Source organism: Oenanthe melanoleuca, chromosome 17 (genome assembly GCF_029582105.1).
Source record: "Oenanthe melanoleuca isolate GR-GAL-2019-014 chromosome 17, OMel1.0, whole genome shotgun sequence".
Lineage (NCBI taxonomy): Eukaryota > Metazoa > Chordata > Aves > Passeriformes > Muscicapidae > Oenanthe > Oenanthe melanoleuca.
Genome location: NC_079350.1, coordinates 6,546,371 through 6,570,196, shown reverse-complemented (window position 1 = coordinate 6,570,196; position 23,826 = coordinate 6,546,371). Strand labels below are relative to the sequence as shown.

Genomic DNA, 23,826 nt, shown 5'->3' with positions numbered 1-23,826 from the left:
TCAGTGGCTCAGCACTGGGTAAGAAGCTGCCCCCATCTTTCATTGGGTGTAAAATGAGAAACAGATCCATGTAGGATTTTGCATGCTTAGGGTATTGTTAAGCACACAGTAAAGCATCAGGACTCAGGATATGTTTGCTGAGGTGACAGGCACTGAGTGCCAGCCCCTTTCCTGCCCACGTCCCCACAGCCCTGCACGTGCTCTCCTGGCAGGGCTTTATGATGGATGAATTCATGAGTTTAGCTTTGAATGATTTCTCCATTCTCTTGCATTTCTGGTGGTCTGTCCTGGGTGGGTGAGTGCCAAAGAGTAGCAGTAGCAAAGGCACTGATGGCCAGCAGTGATGGCCCTGCCTCTCAAAACATTGGGCTGGTCCTTGTTCAAGGCTCCTAATACCATTGGGAAACCTTCCACTAAGTTCAGTGGGCTTTAGGTGACTTTGAAGCAGAAAAATAAGGTCTCAGCCTGAATCCACTTCCTGGAGTCAAGGTGATGCTGCCACTGGCTTTGCTAGACTTGGGATCAAGGAGAAGACCTTTAACAATTGAATTGGTTTTGTTACTGCTGTTGAAGAAATGCCTTTTTTTTTTTTTTCTCTTCCAATTTTAGGGGATTCTGCTTTCTCTGGACTATATTGTGTTTTACCTGGTTCCTGGGATTCACACAGGGAAATTCTGAAGGTAAATTACACCCTTTTTTTTTTTTTCTTTCAATAAAAGTAAAAGCCAAGTGCTTTGGTGCCAGTGTGGGATTATAACAATCAATGTCTGAGCTCAGTGCACAGTTAGATACATTTATTGCTGATGGTGCAGTACAGATGATATAGATGGTGCAGTTAACTGGCAAAATAACCAGGTTTGTACAGGTGATTATGTGTCCCACAGGATTGTCAGTCTGTCTGGTGGGAGTGAAGCACTCTGTGTCTGAAATCTCACTGGCATCTACCTGCACTTGCCAGGAATTAACTGCTTTTAGAAACTGCCCCTTGAGGCTGGGGCTTTATGGAATTAAATGTCTCTGGCTGACAGATTTTTCCTTGACTTTGGTGCACCCCAGGTTCTGCCAGCACAAGGGATGTCACACATACAGAAATAATGTGAGTTCCAAAGGTAAAAGCAAATGTAAGGGAGGGGAATATTCTAAAGGGGAGTGACACCTTCAGCCTGTCCTTACATCCCTTCTCCAGGCATCACCTCCCTGGTGCTGCCAGGGACAGGACTAGGCTGAGGTACAATTATCAATGACCCTATAAAAGGAGATGAAAAGCTTCAAAGTCAACAAAAACATTAAAAAAATTCATCTTTAACAGTTGATAGAGGGTGCTGATCATCTCTGCAATATCTGTAAAGGAACCTTCTCCTCTTAAAATAGCAACTCCTTTCCCACATGGATGCTTTACATGGGTATTTGCTGGAAGTGAGCAGCTTCCCCTGCCGTCAGCAGACAGCACTAAGTGGACTAGCAGGCTCCAGGGCTCTCCTCTCAGTCTCTAAAACATGAAGGAAAAATAGAAATTTGGTCAACATTCAGCTGTCAGCCAGCCCATGGACCACTTTTTTTGGGGGGGGAATAGATCCCTGCCATCAGCAATTTTGAAAAACGTAATATTTTCCAAATTCTGCCTCCACACAAAGGAGGTGAACATCTGGCTGAATTACTTAGTCAAGCAGTTTTCAGAGCAAGTTTTATGTCAGCTCGTAAAGAGGCAGAACAAATACTGTGTCTTGGCATCTCACTTTTTAAGTAGATTATAATATCCTGTTTAGATTCACCTCTATCCATCTTTTTACTCCTGTGATAATTATGGGATGGTGCCATGTCTTTTGTTACCATCAATCTAAAGCACACTCTTTAATTTCACTCTCATTGTGTTTACCTTGGTGTAATCAATAATTCCCTTCTGAGATACATTCTCTGTGATAAAAGAATTTTTCAAATCTTGCCTGGTTTCCACACAATGAGAGAGAGCATTTCCTTCTGGGTACCAGAAGATAAAACCTTCCAGAGAAGTTAAGGCTGTAAAAATCATTGGTGACCTGAGGCTGTGTTATCAGGATTTTCAGACATGAGATTCAGAAGCAGTAAGAACTTGTTCATAGGTCAGTGTGAGGATGAAATTAAGCCAATGCTGTGGGCTTTTGAAAACACTGTGGCTGTTACTCTAAGGATTAGGAGCCTTCCTGTATGCTGGAAAATCAGGGAACACAGAGGATGATCTTTCCAGAAGTGTTAGAAACCCAAAAGATTGTGAGTCCATTTGCTGTGCGCTGACTAAGGGTCTGGGCAGTAACTTTTGGAACTGCTGCTCTTATTCAACCCAGTTTTAGCTGTGGGCATCACATCTTGGCTGCTGGAATCTGGGAAGCTGCAAGCTGTTCCTCTCCTGCCTTTTGGCTTCTTTTTCTTACACAACTTTTTGTGTGGGGAAAGGGGGAGGGAAAGAAAGAGATGGGAAGGAGAACAATAAAATATTTTTCCCCTTTTTCAGAGATGATCATATGTTTGTTCAGGAGTCTGTGTGTATCTCACTTCATGCACAGAGCCTGAAAGAAGAGTTTTTCCCTATTGCTCAAATGTTGCTACAGGAATGTTGTTACTAGCTTTGAGGCACCTGGGAGCAGGCAGCTCTAAGTGAATGTTCTTTTTAAATAATGTGTTTTGATGGAAAAATCCACAGAGGAAAAAAGTTTGAAGGGGAAAAAATCCTCTGCTAAACTTGGAGCTGCTTCAGGAAGTCAGAATTACCTTGCATTTCACATCAGTTGATGACATCCTGTATCCCAGGAGATGTGCCCAGAACAGTTGGATGGGATGGAGAGGAGATGGGCTGGGTGCACAGGAGTCCTGAGCTCTGTGCCTGGAGCTGCTGCTGGAAAGTCCACATACGTGTCCTGCAGGAGGACTTTAATCAGATTTTGCGTGGGCATCCAGAGCCTGGCTCCACTCAGCGGGCTCTGAGGCACAGGAGTGTTTGGGTTGTGCTTTTTTTCCCTTAAGCACTCCTGGATGCTGTTGCTAATGAGGCACTTGGATTGGGATTGCAAACAGCAGCAGCATCCTCTGAGCAGGGGAACATCCCTGGGTGTTTGCAGAGCAGCTACCAAATAAATAACTCCTACAGTGTGCAGCATCTCTAGCAGAGACACCCCCTGTCTGCCTCCGAGGGAGAACCTAAAAATACACGTAGGAATTGAAAGCTGGAGACTAGCAGCTTGCTTAAGTGGTAAATTTATTTCCTTAGGGATAAATCCCAATGCCTTTGAAGTCTGTGGCAAGGGTCCCACTTGACTTCACTAAAGCCAGGCTTTGGCCTTTGCTGTTTCATGGGCTCTGGAGATTATCCAGAGTGAAGACACTGATGGTTCCCCTATTGAGTGCAGAGAGGGGAAGGCTATGCTGGGAGACAGACCTGTTGGACAAGATGGAATAAAAACAGTGGGGAGCTAAGGATTTCAGAGTACAGGGGAAATACTGTCATTAACACTTGAACATGCAGTGCAGTAAATCACCCCTCTGTACAGAGTGGCAACAATTCCATCCTTTTTACATCTGACACACCTTCTCCAGGGTAGTGTCTGCTAGAAAATGAGTCAAACTTCTTTAAAAAAGGAAGGTGGGAATAAAGCTAAACTCAGGCAAAGTAAATAGTGATTGACTCATTCTTGCATACAAAAATGGCTGAGGTTTTTGCCAAAGTCAAGGAACAGAGGTTTTCTCATCATTCTTGTCCCTTCTTGGCCAGCAGCATTACAGGTCTCAGACTGCTTGAGTCTGTAACTCTTCTGGCCAAACCAAGGGGCTCTTTAAGTGCCAATTCTCTAAATATTGTGTTCTATGCAGAACATTTAATAGTTAAGGGTGAAAGCAGCAGAATACCAAGACCCCTTTAGAAAAGGAGCTAGTTTGGGCTTTTGGTTTTTTTTTTGTTTTTTTTTTTTTAATTTGGAGGACTAAGTTGATTTAATCTAGGAAAGTTGCAAACCCATGATGTTAGCCATGATTAGCACCACCACCTCTCTGAGTGGTAAATCCTTGCCTTGCAACATTAGCATTTGGGTTGTGCAGCCCTGACTGGCTTCCCCAAAGAGCACTGAAATGGGAGAGCTGTCTGGTCCAGGGGTGATGGGGATTGTATTTGGGCAGGAGGAGGGGAGGAAGTGCAGCTGTCCTAGCTCACTGTCAGCAGTGCTAGTGTCACAGGAGTCATGATCACCTTCACAGGGTCAGCTGGGTTGGAAAACCCTTACAGTCCCCAAATGCAGCTGTTAACCCAGGAGTGCCAAGCCCATCACCAACCCATCAGATGTCCCCAAGTGCCACATCTAATGCCTTTTGAATGTTGACTCCACCACTTCACTGGGTAGCTTGCTCCAATGCTTCACAAACATTTTGGGGAAAAGCCTTTCCTACTCTTCACTCTAACACCCCAGCACAGCCTGAGGGCTTTTCCTCTCATGCTGTTGCTTCTTACCTGGGAGCAGAACCTGCCCCACACCTGACTACAGCCTCCTGTTGGGGAGTTGTAGGGAGTGAGAAATTCTCCCCTGAGCCTCCTTTTCCTCCAGGCTGAGCTCCTTTAGCTGCTCAGCCTGGGAGCCCAGCCTGCTTTAGGACCTTTTTCAGGTCTGGGCACATTTACCTTTGCAGTTTTGCTCACCTAGACCTCGGCATCTTCTCCAGTTTGGTAATTCAGCTGAGGCTGCTGCCAGCTGGCCCCAGGCTGTGTTGCTGTTGCTAATCTGAGCTGTGACTCCTGATAGAGCTCAGGGGCAGAAAGCAGGGGGTTCTGCTGGTCTGTCCATTGCAAATTCCTCCTGGAGTTGGGGGAGAATCTGTGATCAGTCCCTCCTCCTGTCCTGAGCAAGGCACCTGGCTCCTAGGTGACATTATACAGGAGGCAAATCCTACCTCCACTGCTCAGTGGCAGCCATTACCAAATTCTGAGCTCTTCACAAACCAAGCCTGGTTTCAACCTATTAAAATAATTTAATGCTGTAAGATAATCTGCTGGGAAAAAAAAGTACTGCCGTTGAGAACCTTGAGCAGTTGACTGAAATCTAGGTGCAATTTTTTCATGCTGGGAGGCACCTGTGCTTCCCTAAACTCCAAAGATCAAAAGCTGCTGCTTGCTAGCTTGGAGAGAGACAGATACAAGGCTTTTGCTCCCTTTGGAAGTTTTGTTGCTTGCCCTCTGGGGATATAAAATTTTGCAATCCCAGCTCAGTCTGTTGTGCGAATTCCTTTCCAGCTGTGTGGTCAGTACTTAGAATTAAATCCCAGGAAGAGGGTTAGTGGTGCTCAGTGGGAAATTTCCTTGTAGTGAGGTCAGCTCCCTCCAGAACATCTGAGCTGGTCCCTGGTGGGACAGGAGAGCTCACCAGATGCATCATGGAGCTGATGCATTTTGGCAATTAATTAAATTTGGTTGGTAATCACATTGAGCATGCACTTGCTCCTCACAGGATGTGAGAAGAGCTGTGAGTTCTCCATGCTGGTTATGGGAATGTGTCTGTGAGAGGGTGGATTTGTTGGGGAAGTGTTGGGGAGAAGGAAGATGTTACAGGAAAGCCTTAGTTATGAATTGCCATAAAACAATAGGATGGCCCCTGGAGGTAATCCCCTCTTGCTTAAAAAATGCTCTCAGCCAGAGAGACAGTCCAAAGGGCACAAAAAGACTATCCAGTGCCCAAAGATTAGATCTTAGCGTTTAGAATGTAACACATTATGGTAATGTAAGGATTCCTATAAGCTCTATGTAAATGCTATAGAATTTGTATCTTGTCATACATTAGCTAGTGGAAATTACAATATTCATCATGGAAGATGATTTACTGTGTTGCAAACAGGAAATTGCTCTCTTCTTTCCTTCTCCCACTTCTCCTCTCCCTCTTCTATTACCCCAATATCCTTTTATCCCATTACTCTCTCTCTCCCTCCCCTTGCTCCTCTAACTCTAATACTTCTTCTCTCTCTTCTCTTGCATCTCCTTTTTACTCTCTCTTCTCTGTCTCTCTGCCCCCTTTTATCTCTTTAACCTGTGGGCAGCTCCTAGCAGGCCCTTTTATAATAAACTGCAGCTGTAGCCCTTAGCTTTAACAGAGCGTTTGAGTTTTGTCCTACACCGTCTACCCCGATACAAAGAGTCTGGATTAGACACGGGAGTTGGGATTTCCTGTGTCCTCTTTGTGCATGGGTTGGTTTGACCTCCCTCCACACGCACCCAGAGCTTGTGTCACCTCAGTAATCTCGGTGCTTGCCTTTCAGATGTGGACGTCCTTCAGCGGCTGGGCCTGTCGGGGAAGAGGCCGTGGAGCGGCCGGCCCTCGTGGCGCGCGGTCCCGCCGGGCGTCATTCCGTTCCGCTCGGGAGTCATCGTCACGCAGCAGGCCCGCGTGCAGGCCCCGCTCAGCGCCCTGCTGCCCGCGGGCTCCAGCGCCGACCTGCTGCTGCTGCTGAGCCTCTGCTCCCACCGCGTCAACAACGCCTTCCTCTTCGCTGTCAGGAGCAAGCGCAACAAGCTGCAGCTGGGCCTCCAGTTTGTGCCCGGCAAGATCATCGTCTACGTGGGCCACAAGCGCTCTGTGTACTTTGATTACAATGTCCACGATGGCCAGTGGCACAATATGGCCATCAACATCCGTGGCCAGACAGTCACTTTATTTACTTCTTGTGGGAAGCGCAGAGTACATGCGGATTTGCATTTTAAAAAGGACGAGGTGTTGGATCCTCACGGGTCTTTCCTCTTTGGGAAGATAAGCCAGCACTCGGTGCAGTTCGAAGGAGCCATCTGCCAGTTTGATATTTATCCTTCCGCCAAGGCAGCTCATCATTACTGTAAATACCTGAAAAAACAGTGCAGGCAAGCAGATACCTACCGGCCAAACTTGCCCCCGCTCATCCCCATCCTGCCCAGGGATCCCAGTGCCTCCCCCAGTACCCCACAGCCCACGGAGCCCTCGCTGCAGGGTCTGAAAAACCTGACCACTGCTGCCCCAACCGTGGAGTTTGGCAGGGTCACTGCACCCCTCAAAACAAGGGGTTCGGATGCAAGAACCCTCACGTTGCTGTCAACCCCCCCAGCACGGCCGAGACTGACCACCAAAGCCACCAAGGTCACAGTGGCCACACCTGTTGTGTCAAGTACCAAACCACAGGTACCCACCCCGTCCCATTGGGGCACAGCCCTCAGGGTGTCTCAGCCCAGGGACAAATCCCCCCTTCCCACCACCAAAAGGGCCCCACCAACCAGCCCGAGCCTGGCCACGGCCAGCAGGAAGGAGTCCAAGCAAGAGACCAAAAAGAAACCCAACCAAAAACCGACAGCTGAGCCCCCCGAGGCGCCCGGTACCGTACAGCCCGTGAGGAGGGTGACTGACAACACGAGCAGCAGTGTCCACCTTGTCACCCTGCAGCCGACCCCGCAGAGCCCAAGCCGTGGGCCCCTGCCAAAGAAGCCGTCCCCCAGCAGGAGAGTGGATCCCAGCATCATCCCCCTGCTGCACACCAAGCCTCCCCTGGGCTCTGCCCTGCCCAGCTCCAGAGCCAGGCCACCTCACAACCTCACCACCCCCGCTGCCACCCATGGCTATCCCATCTTCGAGCCCCTGGGACCCACTCCATTTCCATTTTTATTGGGATATCCAGGAGTGAAAGGAGAGAGAGGACCTCAGGTATGTTCAGGCTCTTGGTGGTGGCAAATCCCAGTCACAGCTCAGCTCAAGGGCTGGCAGGCCACAGCCCCCAAGGGTTTCTGTGAAGTTTATCTCAGTGTGTATTCCTGATCATCACAACTTTAGCATAAATCTCAGTTTGAACCTGAATGTTCAGTGATGGTGCATGCCATGAAAAATTTGTGGTTAAAGTTGCTGCTTAATGTTAGATTTTTAAAAAGAAAGGGGAGGGGAAAAAATAGGGAAATCCCACTTTCTTTTAGTTTAAATTGCTGGCTGACATTTTAATGGCCAGGTTGGGGCTATCTTCCACACCCTTGGTTTATCTCTGGGCATCTTCCATAGAAAACCCAGATGCTTTAAAAACATGCCTCAAGTTAACTATTTCTTGGCACTAGTTATTAATTTTCTTTGTATCTGATATTCACAAATCTAGAAAAGTCCCCTGTTCCAGCGAAGCCAAGTGCAGAGATAGCTTCAGGTTTTATTTCTTTAAACAAAGTCTCATCTGTTTTTATGGTATAAGTTTTGCTTGGGTGTTTTGTTCTGGTTTTTATTTCTTATAGCCTGCACTTAACACATGCAAGAAGTTTCCTTTATAAATTTAACTACTGCATTCCACATAAAAAAATAACTCCTTTCAGGTTGTATGTATTGGCCATTGTAAGAGCATATACACATTTTGTAATGCTAAAGGCACTCAGGCCCCACTAATTATTTGCTGGCTGTTCTTTTTTTTTTTTTTTTTTTTCAAATTTGAGAATGCAAACATGATCTCTAAACTGTCCAACTTTTAGGGGGATTTGGTGTTCCAACCCAAACTGTCAATAGAAGAGAGGGGTTGTACATGTAAAATAAGTTTCTCCCAGACACAGCCTTTGGTTGCCAAGATCCAGCCTAGAGGGAATTTTTACAGCTGACTTCTTAAAATAGTGAAAGAAGAGTTTACAATGGAAATATTGAGGCTGGTGTAAGGAATGACCAGCTCTCATCTCTGCAGAGCTGCTCCTTGGTGCAAGTAACACCTAAAGTGGAAGGGTTGGGTGTCCCCAAGTCCTCAGTGGGAGCTTGGCAGTTTGTGTTCCCTCCTGTCCCATCTCAAAGCTGGGTGGTGATTTCTCTCCCTGTTCTTTGGCTGTGCAGTCACCAGGGTGGTGTTTTTCACCTGGGAGAGGTGAAGGTGATGCCTGGGCAGGGGTTGAGCGTGGGCTGCAGGCACCCATCCCTGATGGAGTCTTGGTGCTTGCAGAAGTTTTGATAAATCCCTGAGTAGGCAGAACAAGCTCCAGCAATTTGATCTTTGGGCAGGCTTCTGTATTTTGTGGAGAGTCATTTTAGGCATATTTCCAAGAGAAGAAATTCAGCAGCTGTGCATTTCCCTTGGAGCATCACATAGCTTTAAGGGGTGAATCTGGGTGCCTGCTCCAAGCCTACCAAAATCCTGACCCCTGCCACCTTCTTGGTCTTCAAGTGTCATGAGGGTGACAAGCTTCAAGCCCCTGCAATGTAAAGAGCTTATTATTGAACTGGAGTGGAAAATCTCTCTCAGGCTTGTGAATCATAGCAAAGAAATGGATTCAGGCTGTGGAGGGCTGAGGGAAGAGATGGCAGGATTTTTCCATCCTGTCTGAGAACAACTGGAGCCCTGAACCGAGGGAAAGGAGAACTTTCTGAGGCTCTGTCTGGCCTTATTCTCTTTGACTGCTGGAAACAAAATCAGGGCTTGGGGAGGGAAAGGTTATGGCTTGGCTGGAGCTGGCTGCACACGGTGCTCAGCAGCTCCTGTGACTCACTCGGAGATCTCTGTACCACGCTGCCTTGGATACTCTGACATGGGAAGGGAAAGAGGAGAAAAGATCAGAATGGGGATGACATGTTGAGGAATTCATGCAGCACGTCCATGGCCAGATGAGCATGTTTCAGTGCAAGTGCTGATAAATGTTCTGTGCTTGAGTAATTACCTGGCGCCGGCCCCGTGCTGCCGGGCGGGCGCTGCTGATGAGGTCAGTGATGTCCCAGCCTGGCCAGGGCAGGCTGTGGGCTGGGAATGTCATCTGCTGTCTGGCACACCGAGGCAAGGATAAGGTGATTCATTAGTTTTCCCAGTTGCTGCCTGATATGAAGTCTCCTCAAGAAGATTGTCACCCTGGGCAGGGAGGTGTGGGGTGGAACTGCCTTCTGCCCTTTTGGGGCCACCTTGGCTGTGATTTCTGGGCAGACTGGCAGGCACAGAACCCTTCCACCTAGAGAGAAAGGACCATTGTTCATCCTGATCATCCCAATGGCAGCCATGGTGTGAGGCACTGGTGACTCAGGCTCTGTGGTGTCTGCAGTTGAGAATTCTACTAAAATAACCAACGGAATAATCTTAGCTGTGCAGAAAGGCCCCATCCAACAATAGAGGAAGGGATTGATGATTAGAGGAGTATGAGCAAAGGAATGAAAGGATTGATTTAGGAGTAAAATTCAGCATCCTCCATGTATTAATCTGAAGGACCATCTGGATGCTGTGCAAAAGGAAACAGAGATGCTGCATCCCAAAAGCAACTCATGGCAGAGCATTAATTCTTTGGGAGTGTTGGGTTTGCTGAGCAGCTAGAGGAGGGAGGGCAATGTGTTCTTAAAAAAGAAGAACTTCTTGGGAACCATTAATAACCACAAGCATTTGGGATCTCAGCTCTATGGTTTTTTTGGAAGGGAGAAATAACAAAAGGAACACCCGGATATCGTGCGAAGTCAGTAACGCGGCACTGACTCAGCAGCTGGCAAAAGTCCCTCTGAATCATCCCCACTGCCCAAAGCATCTCAGCCAGCCTTGCTCCAGCATGCAGCATGACCCCAGCTCATGGCTAAAGCAGCCTAAAACCCCCCTCAAAAGAAAAATGCATGCTGAAAATCAATATCTATTGTGAGCATGTCAAACTCCTGAGCAGAGGCTGTGTTGTGATGGGTGTTTGAACCCTCCAGTGGATGGGGTGTCATTTCTTGTCTAGACTAGCAGTAGGTTTGGCTGGGAGATTTTGGGGGGCTACTGTAGCCTCTCCCCTACCCACCAGCACCCTTGACAGGTAAAGCTGTGCTCAATCCCTTACCCTGGCATGACTGGGGTCTAGCACAATGTACCCTAATGCTGTATTTTAGGCTATAGGAGAGTGGCAAAAAGAGTAATGCAACATAGTTCCTTGTGCAATGGAGAAGCAGAAAGAGGGAGAGCTTTATTAAAAGAAACACTACACTATATAGGGTAGTACATGTAAAACAAAATAGAAAAGACTCATTGGTCCAAGAAGGCAACACCTCTCTGAAAACATACCTTCTGCAAAATATCACGAGGCACACGGCTCTCACACACCCTGCAGGTGCATAATCAGTGTTATAATTTCTTGTTCTGGAGCAGTCTAAGAAATCTAAGGCTTCATGGCTGCTTTTTCCCTGGCTCCCAGCAGCATCCAGCGACACCCTAAGTCAGACCTTTCTCCTCCTATGTAAAGCTGCAATTCCATAGCTTTTTGCTCTCTACAGCCAAGCCTCTTGACAAGTCTAGGGGTTATTTTTAGAGCAAGAAACCCACTCCTTATGCTGAATGTGCAGGCTGGGATCACTGGGCTGTGGAAGCACTGAGGGAGTGTGTTTCAAGGACACCTCAAAAAGTCAGAGGAGGGGGGCTCGCAGCCCTCAGCTCCATGCACATGGCCAGCAGCTCTTGCTCGAGGCAGTGGCGGTGCCTGGCAGGCAGCTCCTCTCCCTCCCTCTTTGCCTGCCTCCCTCTCTGCAAGGCACATGTGTTTCCCCAGTCTAGACTGCTCCAGCTGCCATCCTCTGCACGAGCAGTTTGTCTTGGAGCCCGGCTCCTTCCCTAAAGAAGCAATCCCAGCCAATTCAATCAGTGGGCAGGGAAGAGAGGTGGCTGGAAATGCTGATAAAATGTATGAAGTGCCTATTTCCAGTCCTTCTCTCACCAGAAAAGCTGTTTGAGCTGCCAGTCCATGATAAATTAAGGAACACACAACATTTTTAAATATCTATTAATGAATGAGTCATATTAATAATAAAAAAAGGGAGACTGCCTGCTTTGTATAGTGCATGGGGAAAGTTTTATCCTTGCTCTCACATAATTGGATCAAATTTTTTTGCTGATTTAACCAGAAATATCCCTGAAATGAAATCTTGCAGGCAAATGACCAAGCATCAGAGAGATCTATTTGTGTAAAATAAAGTTAATTTAGAAGAGAGATAGTTGATAGTGTGTTAGAGGTAAATGTGCTGCAAAGGATCTAGGATTGTACAAATATACACAAGTCTTTTAATACATTTTTAAAAATAGAAAGTGAGTAGTAGAGTAGGTGATCCCTCTATTCTTTCCCAGCCTTTCAGGCTGCCTTCCAAGGTCTGGGATTGCTCCAATGTCCAAAGAACCCCCTGCAGAGCCTGTTCCTGAAAAGTCTCCGTAGAAAAGTGGCTTTCACCAAGCTGGAACACTCCTGTTTTGTTGTGCATTGTGCTGCTGCTCTGTGAGGAACCCAGCTGTGGACAAGGACCTTTGTGTGATAGGTGCTGCACAAACCCAGAGCAAACATCTGTGCCTGGTGAGGAAATCGTGTTACAGGGCTGGCTCTCCCCCAGCAGCTCTGCTCCTGCCAGAATTATGAGGGCTTTTTGTTTTCAGACTGGTTGAAACCCAGACATGTCCAAATTTTAATATGATAAGCCTGCCTTGGAGAAGAAAGTAACCAAAGTGTTGGGGTTTTTTTTTCCCCTTTAAAATTCTGGCTTTGTTTGAGGCAGTTTTTGAAGCCATGCAGTGCTTGGCAATGATGGGGAGGTGAGGAGAGGTTGGCAGGCTCTTGAAGATGAGATTTTTCTCCCCCTTTTCTATTCTCCTGAGCAGGGAATTTTGAATTCCAGTGCTGGCCCTGTAGCTGCTCAGTCCTTCCTTGCTGGTGCTTCCCAGATTTACAAGGCTAAAGGGTAGATTTGTGGCAGTGCCATTTTTCCTGTAGGAATATTTCTTTTCTTCTTGAAAGAAAACAGTTCAAGTCCTTTATCTGAAGGGGAAATGTCACTCACTGCTCAGAACATGGTACCAATGTGGGGAGAAGCTTTTGGTGTGTTTCCTGAACTCCTTTTTAAGTTGACTTTTACCACAGGCATTAACACTTGAGAAAGAAGGATCTTCTCTTCTCTTCTCTTCTCTTCTCTTCTCTTCTCTTCTCTTCTCTTCTCTTCTCTTCTCTTCTCTTCTCTTCTCTTCTCTTCTCTTCTCTTCTCTTCTCTTCTCTTCTCTAGCAGAGTTTAGCACTTCTGAAACAGACTTTTCTGGGACACAGGAAAGCTGTGCCACTCGTGGCTGGGCAGAAATACATTGGGAAGACCCTAAAGTTAATATGTCCATCTGTCAGTGTGCCCTAGAATATGAGCTTAATAGGTTCCTGGGAAATCTCAGCTCTTTGCTGCCAGGCTGAGTACTCACCCCTGGGGAAACAATTACAGGAATCCTTTGCTATCTGATCAAGCTGATTCAGGAGTCATTTCCCAATTTCCAGCACCAATTCTTGTACTCAGTGTGCTTTAATTCAAACCTTCCACAGCAGGTTTGGCCTTGCTGGGTTTGGAGCTCAGAAGGCACCTTGGTCCCTGCAGCACTGCTGTGGGCAGAGGAAGCAGTGCAAGGGGGGTCACAGTGTGGGAGAGGCAGAGCTATAAATTAACAGCAAGAGGAAATGGCAAGATTTCCCTTATCCTCAGGGTCTGATGTATTTTCCTTTCAGACAAGTTTGCTTAATTTTCCATTTGAAATTTGAATCTCAGATAGTTAAGATTTTTAAAAAAAAGTCCCTTTTGCACCAGAAAGGTTCCCAGCAGCAGCTTAGAATAAATCCCATAATCATTTGGTGGGATCGGTCATCGTTGCTAATGCTACCGTGGGAACCTGAGAAGGGTTAAACTTTATTGTGGCTGCCATGAGCTGCTTCAGGAGCTGTTCAGGCTGGTTAACAGCTCAGCTGTTTGGCTTGAGAAGACAGAGAGATCTGCTGCTGCTGCTTTCTCCTTGATCTCTGATCTTGCTTTGTGTGATAACAGGGTGGGTGTTCTCTGCCATCAGTTTGCAGAAGGAGCAGGCAAGGAGCCAGAGAGACAAGAGCTGCAGTGCCAGGAGCAGGAGCTCAGCAGAGGAGCCTCAGCTGTGCCAAACCCTGCCATGGGAGGGCAGGGGCAGAGCCCTGATATCCTCATCCCACTGCCAGCAGCAGGAAATCTTCCTGCCCCTTGGAGCACTCCCCTCTGCTCCTGCATCCCCAGGAGTGCCCTAAAGGGACAGTGGAGAGGTCCCTGCAGGCTCTGTGTGATCTGGGGTGGGGTGAAGGTGTCTCTGTCTCTGCTGAGGGCAGGGGCTGTGTGGGCATCACCCCAGGCAGGCTCTGGGCACATCACTGATGGACATTTCCCACTTTCCCTGGGGAGCCCTGTGCCTGCAGTGGGGCTGCATCCATCATTTGTGAGTAGCTGGGCCCTGACCCAGCCCGTTCTCCTCTGGCTGCCTCTCTAGATGCACATTTCCTTGAGTGCATTTCAGCATTGCTGTCCCCAGGCAGAGCCAGCTGTGGGATGTGGGGCTCTTGTGTGAGAACATGGGCTGGAGGACACAGGGGCAGAGGGGAAATGGGTCACTAGGAGGGCACAGTCCAGCCCCATCCAACCCAGCTACCAAGGAACTGAGAAATGTGAGAAGTACAAAGTGTGACACTTCTCACCACTGCCCCAGTCCTCTTCCACCTTGACTGGCTTCAAATGTAAAAGTGGTCACAGTCTTACCTTGTACAGTTACTGGAGTGGCTGGCACCTTGTAGCTGGTCATCCCACTGTCACCTCATCCCTCTTACTCCTCAAGAAAGAAAAAAATAAATCTGAAGGGATGACAAATCAAAGCACAGTGGCAGGGACTCCTGAATTGTGCACTGCTCTGTGCTTTTCCAGCTAGAAGCTTTCTCTCAACTCTGTATTGCCACTCCAGTGCTGGTATTAACTCTCACCTTGTTTTTGTGTTAGCTTCAGTCTGTTCTGAGCAGCCCACATATTTAGAGAAGGTTTTTCTCAAGTGGCCAAGTGCAAATGCAGCTGCTGTTAGCAGGAAGGTAGAAAAGGTCACCTCAATTCTGGTACATGTGCTCAGACAGTTGCATCTCCTCTTTTGCTTCTTCTGAGGGTGTAAATGGGGATGGAGAGATTGAGGCCTTGGATTAATCTCTGATAAACTCTATTAAAACCATTGCTGCCTCAGTTGCACTGGATTTGTGTTTTGATAGTTATCATCCCAACTAAAAGGGCAGGGGGATATTTTTAATAAAAGCTGGGATTCTGAAGCACAATTATACATGAGGCTTAAAAAACCCCTACAATTACGTGTCTATTTGCACAGCTGTATAATTGCATTATGCACGGGGCCCTGAGCTGGCACAATGGCAGGTTAAAGCACTGGGATATTGCTAAAATGAGGGTCAGCTGTATCAATGAGGGTTGTTAATACAGAGAGCAGTAATACTGTGCTCTGCAGCAATAAGCAGCTGGCAGAGGGGTCACATGTGGAGACTGGACATGTCCAGGGCAGGCAGGGCTGGACAGTAGCAGTGCTCACATGGTGACAGAAGTCCATCCCTGTGTGTCACAGTGAGGGACATCAGCTGTTCTGTGCTCTGTAGGCTCTTTTGAAACAAGCTTTTTCTTGTTATCTTTACTACAGGGGTAAAAAATTGTGATTTATTTGTTGCACTGATAAATTAATAGTACAGAAGCCACTAGGCTTTGCTTATGCTTTCCTTGACTTTTTGTTTTTCCACTGTGCCATGTTTCACTCTTAAAATAGATCACTTTTATACAACTTCATGTGTTGTTTCCATGTGGTAATATCAGGGGAGTGTTTATCCATGGGTTACCTGTATGGTTCAGGCAAATTTTCTCTTTCCAAAATCTTTTCCTGGCCATGAGATTTAGAGTAGTCAGTTTTTTTTTCTTACTGAATCATGTCCTGGATGACACCTGGGAGCTGCTCTAGGGATCATGAGGTTATTTTCCTCCTGCTCATGGGCAGTGCCAGCCTGAGCAGCTCTGAGCAGCTGGGCCAGCCTGGCTTTGTGCAAGGAGGAGATCCCACAGGGATGATCCAGTGGGGTGGGAGCAAGGCCAGAATGTGGCCATGGGGCTCATCCTGCACCTGCTCCATGCACTGCACCTTCATCCCTGTGCAATGCTGCTCTGGGACCTGCTGTGCCCCCCTCCATGCAGGCAGAGAGCTCAGACTGCCTTCCAAACACCCTTCAGCTGGCTGCCCTGGATGTGTCTCCTCACTGGGAACTTGTCTTTTGTAGCAAGCTACCCAAATATAAATCCTCTGGGAGAAGCTTTAATTAACAGTTATTCTTGTCAGACATGTTTGGCTTGGGGGAAAAGAAGTTTTGAGGAGTTATTAGGAGTTGCAGATGGCTCTCCAGAAATCTGAATTCTCCAGCCCATTGAGAAAAAATGAATAAATAGATGAACAAATTCAAAGGAGTTCAAACCTCATTGGTTAAGTATTTTTTCCTAACCTGTTTCAGATCAGTGCACAGCTGGGCTCCTGATATCTCCACTTTGTTCCTACCCTCTTCCAAGAGCCCCCACTACTCTGATGTGTATGACTCGACCTTTCCTTTGCTACAGAGCTGCATTTAGGAATTTCCAACATTGACACCAGTTTTATTACATTTTATAACCTGTTGCTTTAAAATATGAAGTGCTGGGGTTGCACATAATCATAGATTATGTTGTAACTCATGTAGGAACCTACAATACCAACAGCTGCACGTGTGCAGCTGATGGAGATTAGAACACACAGCGTGCTTCCCTTGCCAAGGTGCTAACACAGAGCAGGAAAATCCAGAGCTGGAGACAATTGTGTTACCCCTATGGCACAGCACAGGTCCAGGAGAGGGGAAGCACCAGACACATCTGTGATCCCAGGAATGCAGCAGAAAGATGGGGATGCTCTGTCTCCACTCCATGGAAATATGTGCTCCTGCAGATGGTTTTGTGCATGGTTTTTATCCCTTTATTGTAACAGCATAAGCTGGAGGGAAATTTTGGCTGTGGTGCTGTAACTGGCCCTTCTCCCCAGGTCTTCTCCAAATGATTGTGTTATGGGTCTCTGACAGTGAAGCACTGTCAGGAGCACCATCCTGCTCTAGAACCATCACTAATACCTGTTTTTGATTTTCTAGGGCCCACCAGGTCTGCCAGGCTTACCAGGACCCCCTGGCAAGAGAGGCTCTCGAGTAAGTGCTTTAAAAACTTCCATCCATTTGTATTGAATCTGCTTTTCCTGCTGTTGTAGTTCCTGTGGCTGAGTGCTGATTTCTTCAGGCCCCTCTCAATCTGGTCTCCTTCTCTCTCATTGCCTGTTGGGGGTTTTTGGGAGGCCACACTGGTGATTTGCAGCCTCCCTGAGCTAAGGTTTGGCATCTGCAAAGGCTGGGGATGGATCTTTCCAAATGGCTGTCAGAAGAATGAGATCTGTCTGTCTCATTTTGTTTCCAGTATCTGTTCCTTCTTGCACACCCACTGCTGAATATTAGCTTTGGCTGCTTTTTGTACTCTCCTTCTCTCTCCCCAGCTTCACAAGTTGTTTAGTTCAAGGTCCTTCTTTAGTGGGACCACGGTCCAGGAGCAAGGACTCCCACAGAAATGAGTGTTTTTGTTCCCCAGACTGAGACCTGCTCTCTCCTTTTCAAGCCTTATCTGTTCAGGAATTTGCAACAGCTCTCGCAGAATTTCTTCCTCCCCAAATGAAATTCTGCTGCAGATCTTTGAACACTGAGTGCTGTGCTGAGGGAACATCTGGAGCTGAGTGCTGCAGCTCGTGTGAGAAAAGCCTTCATTGCTGGCCCAGCTCTCCCAGGGCTGGGCAGGGAGCCTGCCCTGGCCACGCTGCAGTGCTGGCACTGCTCTCCTGGCAGCACAGGGCTCTGTTCCTAGGAGCACAGTGCTGTCCCACAGCACAGCTTGGAGCCCCTTCCTCAGCCCTGCACTGCTGGGAGCTGGAACCCAGAGTGTCCCAGGCTGGAATCTTTGGATCTGTGATGCAGGCAGCATCCTGGCCTGGCAGCAGAGGGAGATTTCCTCACACATACTTGGCTAAAACTCAAGCCCCGTGTAATGTCTTTAAAGAACAAGCAAAGGCTGAGAGCTGGGAAGCTGGGCATTCCCCCAGGACACTTGTTCCACTCCTGTGAGATCCAGCAGTGACCAGCAAAAATAAACTCCTCTCCTCTCTCCAACAGTAAAATGCAGGTCTGCAGGACCCCTGGAGCTGGGCTGTGGGCACAGCCCTGGAAGCTGATTTGGGCTGAAAGTGAGCGGGGTTAGGCAGCACCAGGCTTGTGTTCATGGATGGGACAATCTGCTCCACGTTAGGGAAGATTTTTAGTGGAGCATCAGCCCTGATATCTTCTGTCACAAGTGTCCAAGCAGATCCCACATCAGTAGATTGCCCAGAGTTTGCATTTCTTGGTGTCCCCATTAAAGCTGGAAGTTGGTTCCTACCCCAGCTCATTACTTATCAGGGGTGGTTTTTATTTTTTTGTGTTACTTCTGGCAATCCTGTGGTTTGCAAACTGAACTCCAGGTCTGGAGTCCCAGCTGCATCCCCTGCCTGCTGTATGAGTGACCAAATTTCAGCTCTACATCCTGATTCCACTCAAGTTTCTTCTGAAGGAAATAGCATCATGGAAGCTGTGTTGTAATTGTGTCTTATTCCCCAGCTGTTGCATGCTCCATTCTATATTTAAGATAATCCTCTGAAAGACAATAAGCAACAGAGGGTTTCTGAGCTCAGTCCCTGCCAGAGATGCTGAGAATTGGTCCAGGAAAGAGTTCCCAGTTAGGAAGTGCTCAGCACAGCTGAGCCTGGCTTGGCTCAGACCTCTACAGAGAGGCTGTGCTAATTTTGGGAGGGGGCAGAAGGGTCACTCTATGAATGTCTGGCCTGGAGCACTGGAGACAGGACTCCTCTGTGCCTGAATTGTTTTGACTTTGGGATGTATTTCTCCTGGTAATTTTTTCTTGTGTCTCTTTGGGGTTTAGGGATTTCATTGGAAAGTGGAGCTGCCAGGAACTAAGACAGGCTTGGGGGAATTCTTGCATCTTTTGCTTTTGTTGTGCTTGAAAAACTTAAAAATAGATGTGCAACATTGCAGGGATCATGTTCTATCTCTCCTAACCTGATCCTCCAAAAAAGCAGCTGCAGAGTTCTTGCACATGGATAAGCCATGAGGTGTCCCACCAGGCTACAGCCCAAGTTGGGAGCTCCAGAGGGGAGGTGAACATTGCAGGCAACTCTGCACTGCTGGGGGCAGAGGAGAGGAAGGATCTTTTTGTCACCAAAGCAATTCATGCATAAGATTAATTGCCTTTGTTGTAACTTGCATAATTTCCATGTTACTAATGCTTGTACAGTTGCCTGGCACATTTGAAAATCCAGTAGCAGCATTTGACTTGTGACTTTTTGTAGCTGTGAAGTTGCCTCATGCTGATGTGTAGTGCAGAATTCCCACCCCATATTGGCCAGGGTGAAGTGAAATCTCGATTAGGCTTTGCCTTGAGAGTGAGACTGTGGTGGGTGAGAGCCTGCAAGAAAATCTGGCTGCTGCCATGGATCTGATTTCCAGCAGATGAGTATCACCAGACCTGCCAGTCTAGTCTGAGGGTGGCTCTTCCATGTAGGCAATGCCACCTGCTCTGCAAAAACATCCCAGACTGGGGAACAGCATGGAACAGGTTCTGATGGGGACATATCTCAGCATTCAGGAGCAATCCAAGGCAGGGTAGCAGAGTGGATAGTGTGGTAGTCTTGTTGAAAATTACAATTTCTCCATTTTTAAAAGCCAGTCCCCATTTCAGGAGCATGGAATTAATTGTACACTCTATCACTCCAGCAGCAGGGCCCCACTGAGACAGATCCAGGCTATTCCTGTGCTCTGCTCTCTGCAGCTATGAAAGCAATTTTCCATTTCCATAACAAGTGAAAACTGGGTGTTTCTTCTTCTCATTATTTCCTGAGGGACTCCAAGAGAAATGAGTTTAAAATTGCAATAGGAATGGCTAATAACCCTATCTCAGGAGCTCTCCAATCTGTAGAGATACTGCTGCAGTGCCATGTGTGCTCTCCAGGAAGGGTTTCTCTGCCTACATCCAGCTAGGATGGTTTTCAGCTTTCATGTCTGCAGTAAAGAATTTGAGGCATAGGAAGAGGTCTGTCCACACTGTTTGTCCTTGCATAAATGTTCTGTATGACTGACCACGTGTCTGTGGCAATGGCAGTGTTAGCAATGAAGGAATTCCCCAGATTTATATGATGTGAAATGCCAGGCAGGTCCCAGGAGGCTTTTCCATGGTGGTGAGGGTGGCTGGTGCCACTGGGGGTGCCCTGGGTGACACCCCCAGTTCTGTGCTGACACCCCCATGAGTGCTGAGCTTTTATGTCTGACCTTTGCATTCCTTCTCCCAGAGAGGAGGAGGCTGGGGCTGGGATTTGCTCTCAGGGATGTGCCAACAAGCTCTACAAGGAGCTGTCAGCAAAGGGCTCCCACTGGAGCAATAATTCCTTCACCACTGTAGCTTGTTCCTGCCTCAGCACAGGCTCTGGGAGCTTCACCCAGAGCTGTCTGCACGAGGGGCTTTGGGCAGCACATCTGTGACTTGTTCCAGTGGTGCAGTCTGACCAGCAAAGCACCCACAGTGTGAGCAGGTCTGCAGAGCAGTGACACTTGCTGTGAAACTCTGCCTCCAGGCTGTGGAAATCCCAGTTACCTGTTTTGCCTCCACATGAAGGAAGCAGCAAGTCTCAGCTACGTGCCAGACAGGAGCCAGTTCATGGCATGGTTTGGGTCAAAGGGGACCTTAAAGGTCTCTTGTTCCAGCCTGACACCACAGGCAGGGACACTTTCCACTGGCTGCTCCAAGCTCTGTCCAGCCTGGCCTTGGTTGTTTGCTCAGCCCCCAGGACAGCAAGAAAAGATCAGCAGTCAAACTTTCCAAAACACTTCAATAATTCAGGAAGCCAGGTCCCACTGGAGGTCACTCCTTCTCCAACAGGTGAGCAAACACAGGTACAAGAAGGGTTTCATCCCTATTCAGAGGCAGAATCAGCAGTAAAACCCCTGATGTGCTGTATTTGCTCCTGGTTTATTTAAACTCTGAGACACCCACATGGGTGGGTGAAGGGAATACATATCCCTGATGCCTCAGGATGCACTTGCCATCCTCCTGTGAACCACAGCAGCTTGAAAGACTGGGAGGTCCCAGTGTAACATGTCCCTGTTACATTTGGTCTGTGGTTGGAAAAAATCTCCCTTTCCTTCGAAATGCAGGGCTTCCCTCCTGAAACAAGCAGCTCAGTCAGCTGTGGAGATTCCCCAGCATCCTCATTCCATTAGGAAGATTTTCCAATTTCTGAAAAGTGTTTGAAGAAACAGTTTGCTTGGCTTCACTTCAAATATTTAGCTCTTTTTCAGCAAGCCAGAGGTCACAGTGGGATGTGTAGGTCAGAGGCAGAAAAAGTTGCTTTACACAGTGAAACCCCAAGACATGATGAGTTTCAAATGAGCAGTCACTCCTCTGACTGGGTCTCTCTAGCATTTAGCAGGGGTTGGGAGGATTTTTTTCCCCTTCCTTGTGAATGCTGGGGGGCTGGGGGGAGCCATGCACAGTTACACTTTTGTTAATTTTTGTGGGCTGTGAACCACAGGCATAAAAGCACTTCTGTGAGCAGGGTCCCATCTCCAGGCACCCCGAGCTGAACTGGTGGCTGTGTCCTTCTCAAGCAGCACCATTCACACAGGAGACATTCCAGGGAGGTGGAAACCCCTCCTTGCTTGGAGAACACACTCAGGGATTGTTCTGGCCTCCGTGCCACAGAGTAGCCTTGGGCTGCTGCTGTCCCATGCTAAAATTTTCCACGGAGTTTCTGGTACAAGGCTTGGAAGGTTTCAGATTCAAGTCTGCCTGCTGCTAGATTGGGTTGTTACAGCACATATGGGAAGCCAGAGTGGGTGGGGAAATGAGCACCTAAACAAGTAGTGACACATGCAGTGGGATTTTTTTCTTGTGGTGGTCTCAGCATTGTCCTACCCTGTGTGTAGATAAGAGGAGCAAAACCAATGCATTCATGATAAATATATTTAGGAGAATCTAAATTTCCAGGTGGGAGTGGTAAACTGAATTAATCCAATACAGCAATTAAGTGTTGCTGACAGCTCCTGAGGCAGCTGCTCTCCTGCACCTCTTGTTACTCAGCCCATCTAACTGTACCACACAGCATCTTCCTCCTCTGCCAAGAATGTGGGTGGAATCCCAGATTCAGGACTCACCATGTTGGAACACATCAAGATCAATTATTTTTTTACAATTTTTAGGACTGCTGGCAGACTACACCCTTTTCTCCCCACAGCTGCCAGAGCAGTTTCAGATGTTTGACACAAGCCCCAGAACTGGTCACAGCAGTTTCCTCCATGCCAGGCTGGACTTGCCACAATCATTGCATCACCAGGATGTGGCCACTTGCACCAGGATAAGATCACATCAGTCTTTAGGGACAGGATGAGTCCCTGACCTTCCTTTGCCTGGATTACACTGGACACACTCTGTCAGACTCATTGAACTCGGTGGTGAAGGCTCTGTTTTATCTCAAGAGTCTGTTTTCATAATCACTCTTTTAATCACGAGAAACTGTGACTGGATTCTCCTCTCCTTCTGGTTAGGGCTTTTTAGGATTTTGTTGCTGTGCCTTGGTTTGCTCTGGAAGAACCTGCACCAGATTTTGCTGGGGGTGTGATTATCTCTTCCCCAGGAGCTCTGGGTTGGCAGCTGAGCTTCCCTGGTTGCAGGTTTCCTCCTGGAAACCATATCTGGGCTGCTCCTCCAGGCTGGCACTGACAGCCTGCTTGGGCTCTGCTGGAGCTCAGACTGCAAATGCTGCACTCTGTGGGCTCTGGGCCAAGAGCCTCGCTCCAAACCTGAATTACAGCTGAATTCCCTCCCCAAATCCAGCAGCAGGCTGGATTTATGAACCCTGCTCAGAGCTACCTCGATTATTGCTTATGTGTAAAAGCTTTTTAGGAACTCATCTTTTATAGAGATTTTGCTGGCATGATTTCTGTCACTTATTATTCATTTCCCTACATATTTGAGACTTGAAAGACTCGAGCTGAAGTGTTTTTGCCACCACAGTTTTGAATTACCTTGAGCAGCACATTCAGCCTCTGTCTCAGTGTTCCACCCAATACGGTGGGCAGGTGATTCCACAGTTTGCTGGGAAGATGAATTTATTTAAGACTCCTCAGTGTCCAGGTACTCTGGCTACAGCAGCTGTATGGGTTTTCAAGTGAGAAGTTGATACCCAAGCACCTTAATTTTAATTAAAGCTCTTTCAGTTTCACTGGAAATTCACAGATGGGCTAAACAGGAAAATTACAGGTGAAAATTTGGAAGGAAATAGAGAATGGGGCAATAAAAGCATTTTGGTTCAGGCTGAAAATTTGAAGGGAATTTAAGAATGGGACGTTAATTTGGGTATAAACTGCCATTTGAAAAGTTCAGTCTCAATCTTTTAATTAAACAGCCTCTTGCAGCAGAGCAGCATGTTGTGAAATAGCACTGAGCATTCAGCAACTGTCTGTACCACAAGATCCAATTAGAAAAGGCATTATTTTCTATTAAAATGCAGTAAAAATAAAACTGAATAGAGATTAGTGCACTGATGTTCTCTCAGAAGACAGCAAGGGCACTGAACTTGGCTGCCAGTGACATGTTTAACTGATTTTCCTTGGAAATCAGACCCTGAAGGTTTTGGCCCTGAAATGCTCATTGGAAATCCTGCAGCTTGCTGAGAAAGTGCCTGAGTGGTTTTTTATCCCCTTGCCTGTTCTCCCCTGACTTGAGGGTACAGAGACCTCCTCATGGCAGTGCAGAGCTCTCACACGTTCTTGGCAGAATGTTTGGAGTTGAATTTTCAGGTTGTTTCATCTCCCAGGAACGTGTTCAAGAGGACTTAGAATTGTTATTACTTCTGCCTGAAAGGTTAGCAGATCTTCTGGGCTGTGTATAATCCAGGCATAAACTATTCTTAGCT

The 23,826-nt window shown here is 47.4% G+C and overlaps 1 protein-coding gene across 1 annotated transcript in view; it reads left to right on the top strand.

Moving 5' to 3' along the window:
- The window catches only part of COL27A1 (collagen type XXVII alpha 1 chain), a 139,303-nt gene that overhangs the window by 8,304 nt on the left and 107,173 nt on the right, over nucleotides 1–23,826 (top strand). Inside the window, exons 2-4 of the mRNA XM_056505220.1 lie at nucleotides 610–680; nucleotides 6,265–7,670; nucleotides 16,922–16,975. Coding sequence (XP_056361195.1) covers nucleotides 610–680; nucleotides 6,265–7,670; nucleotides 16,922–16,975 — 1,531 coding nt within the window. The remainder of the gene's footprint in view (nucleotides 1–609; nucleotides 681–6,264; nucleotides 7,671–16,921; nucleotides 16,976–23,826) is intronic.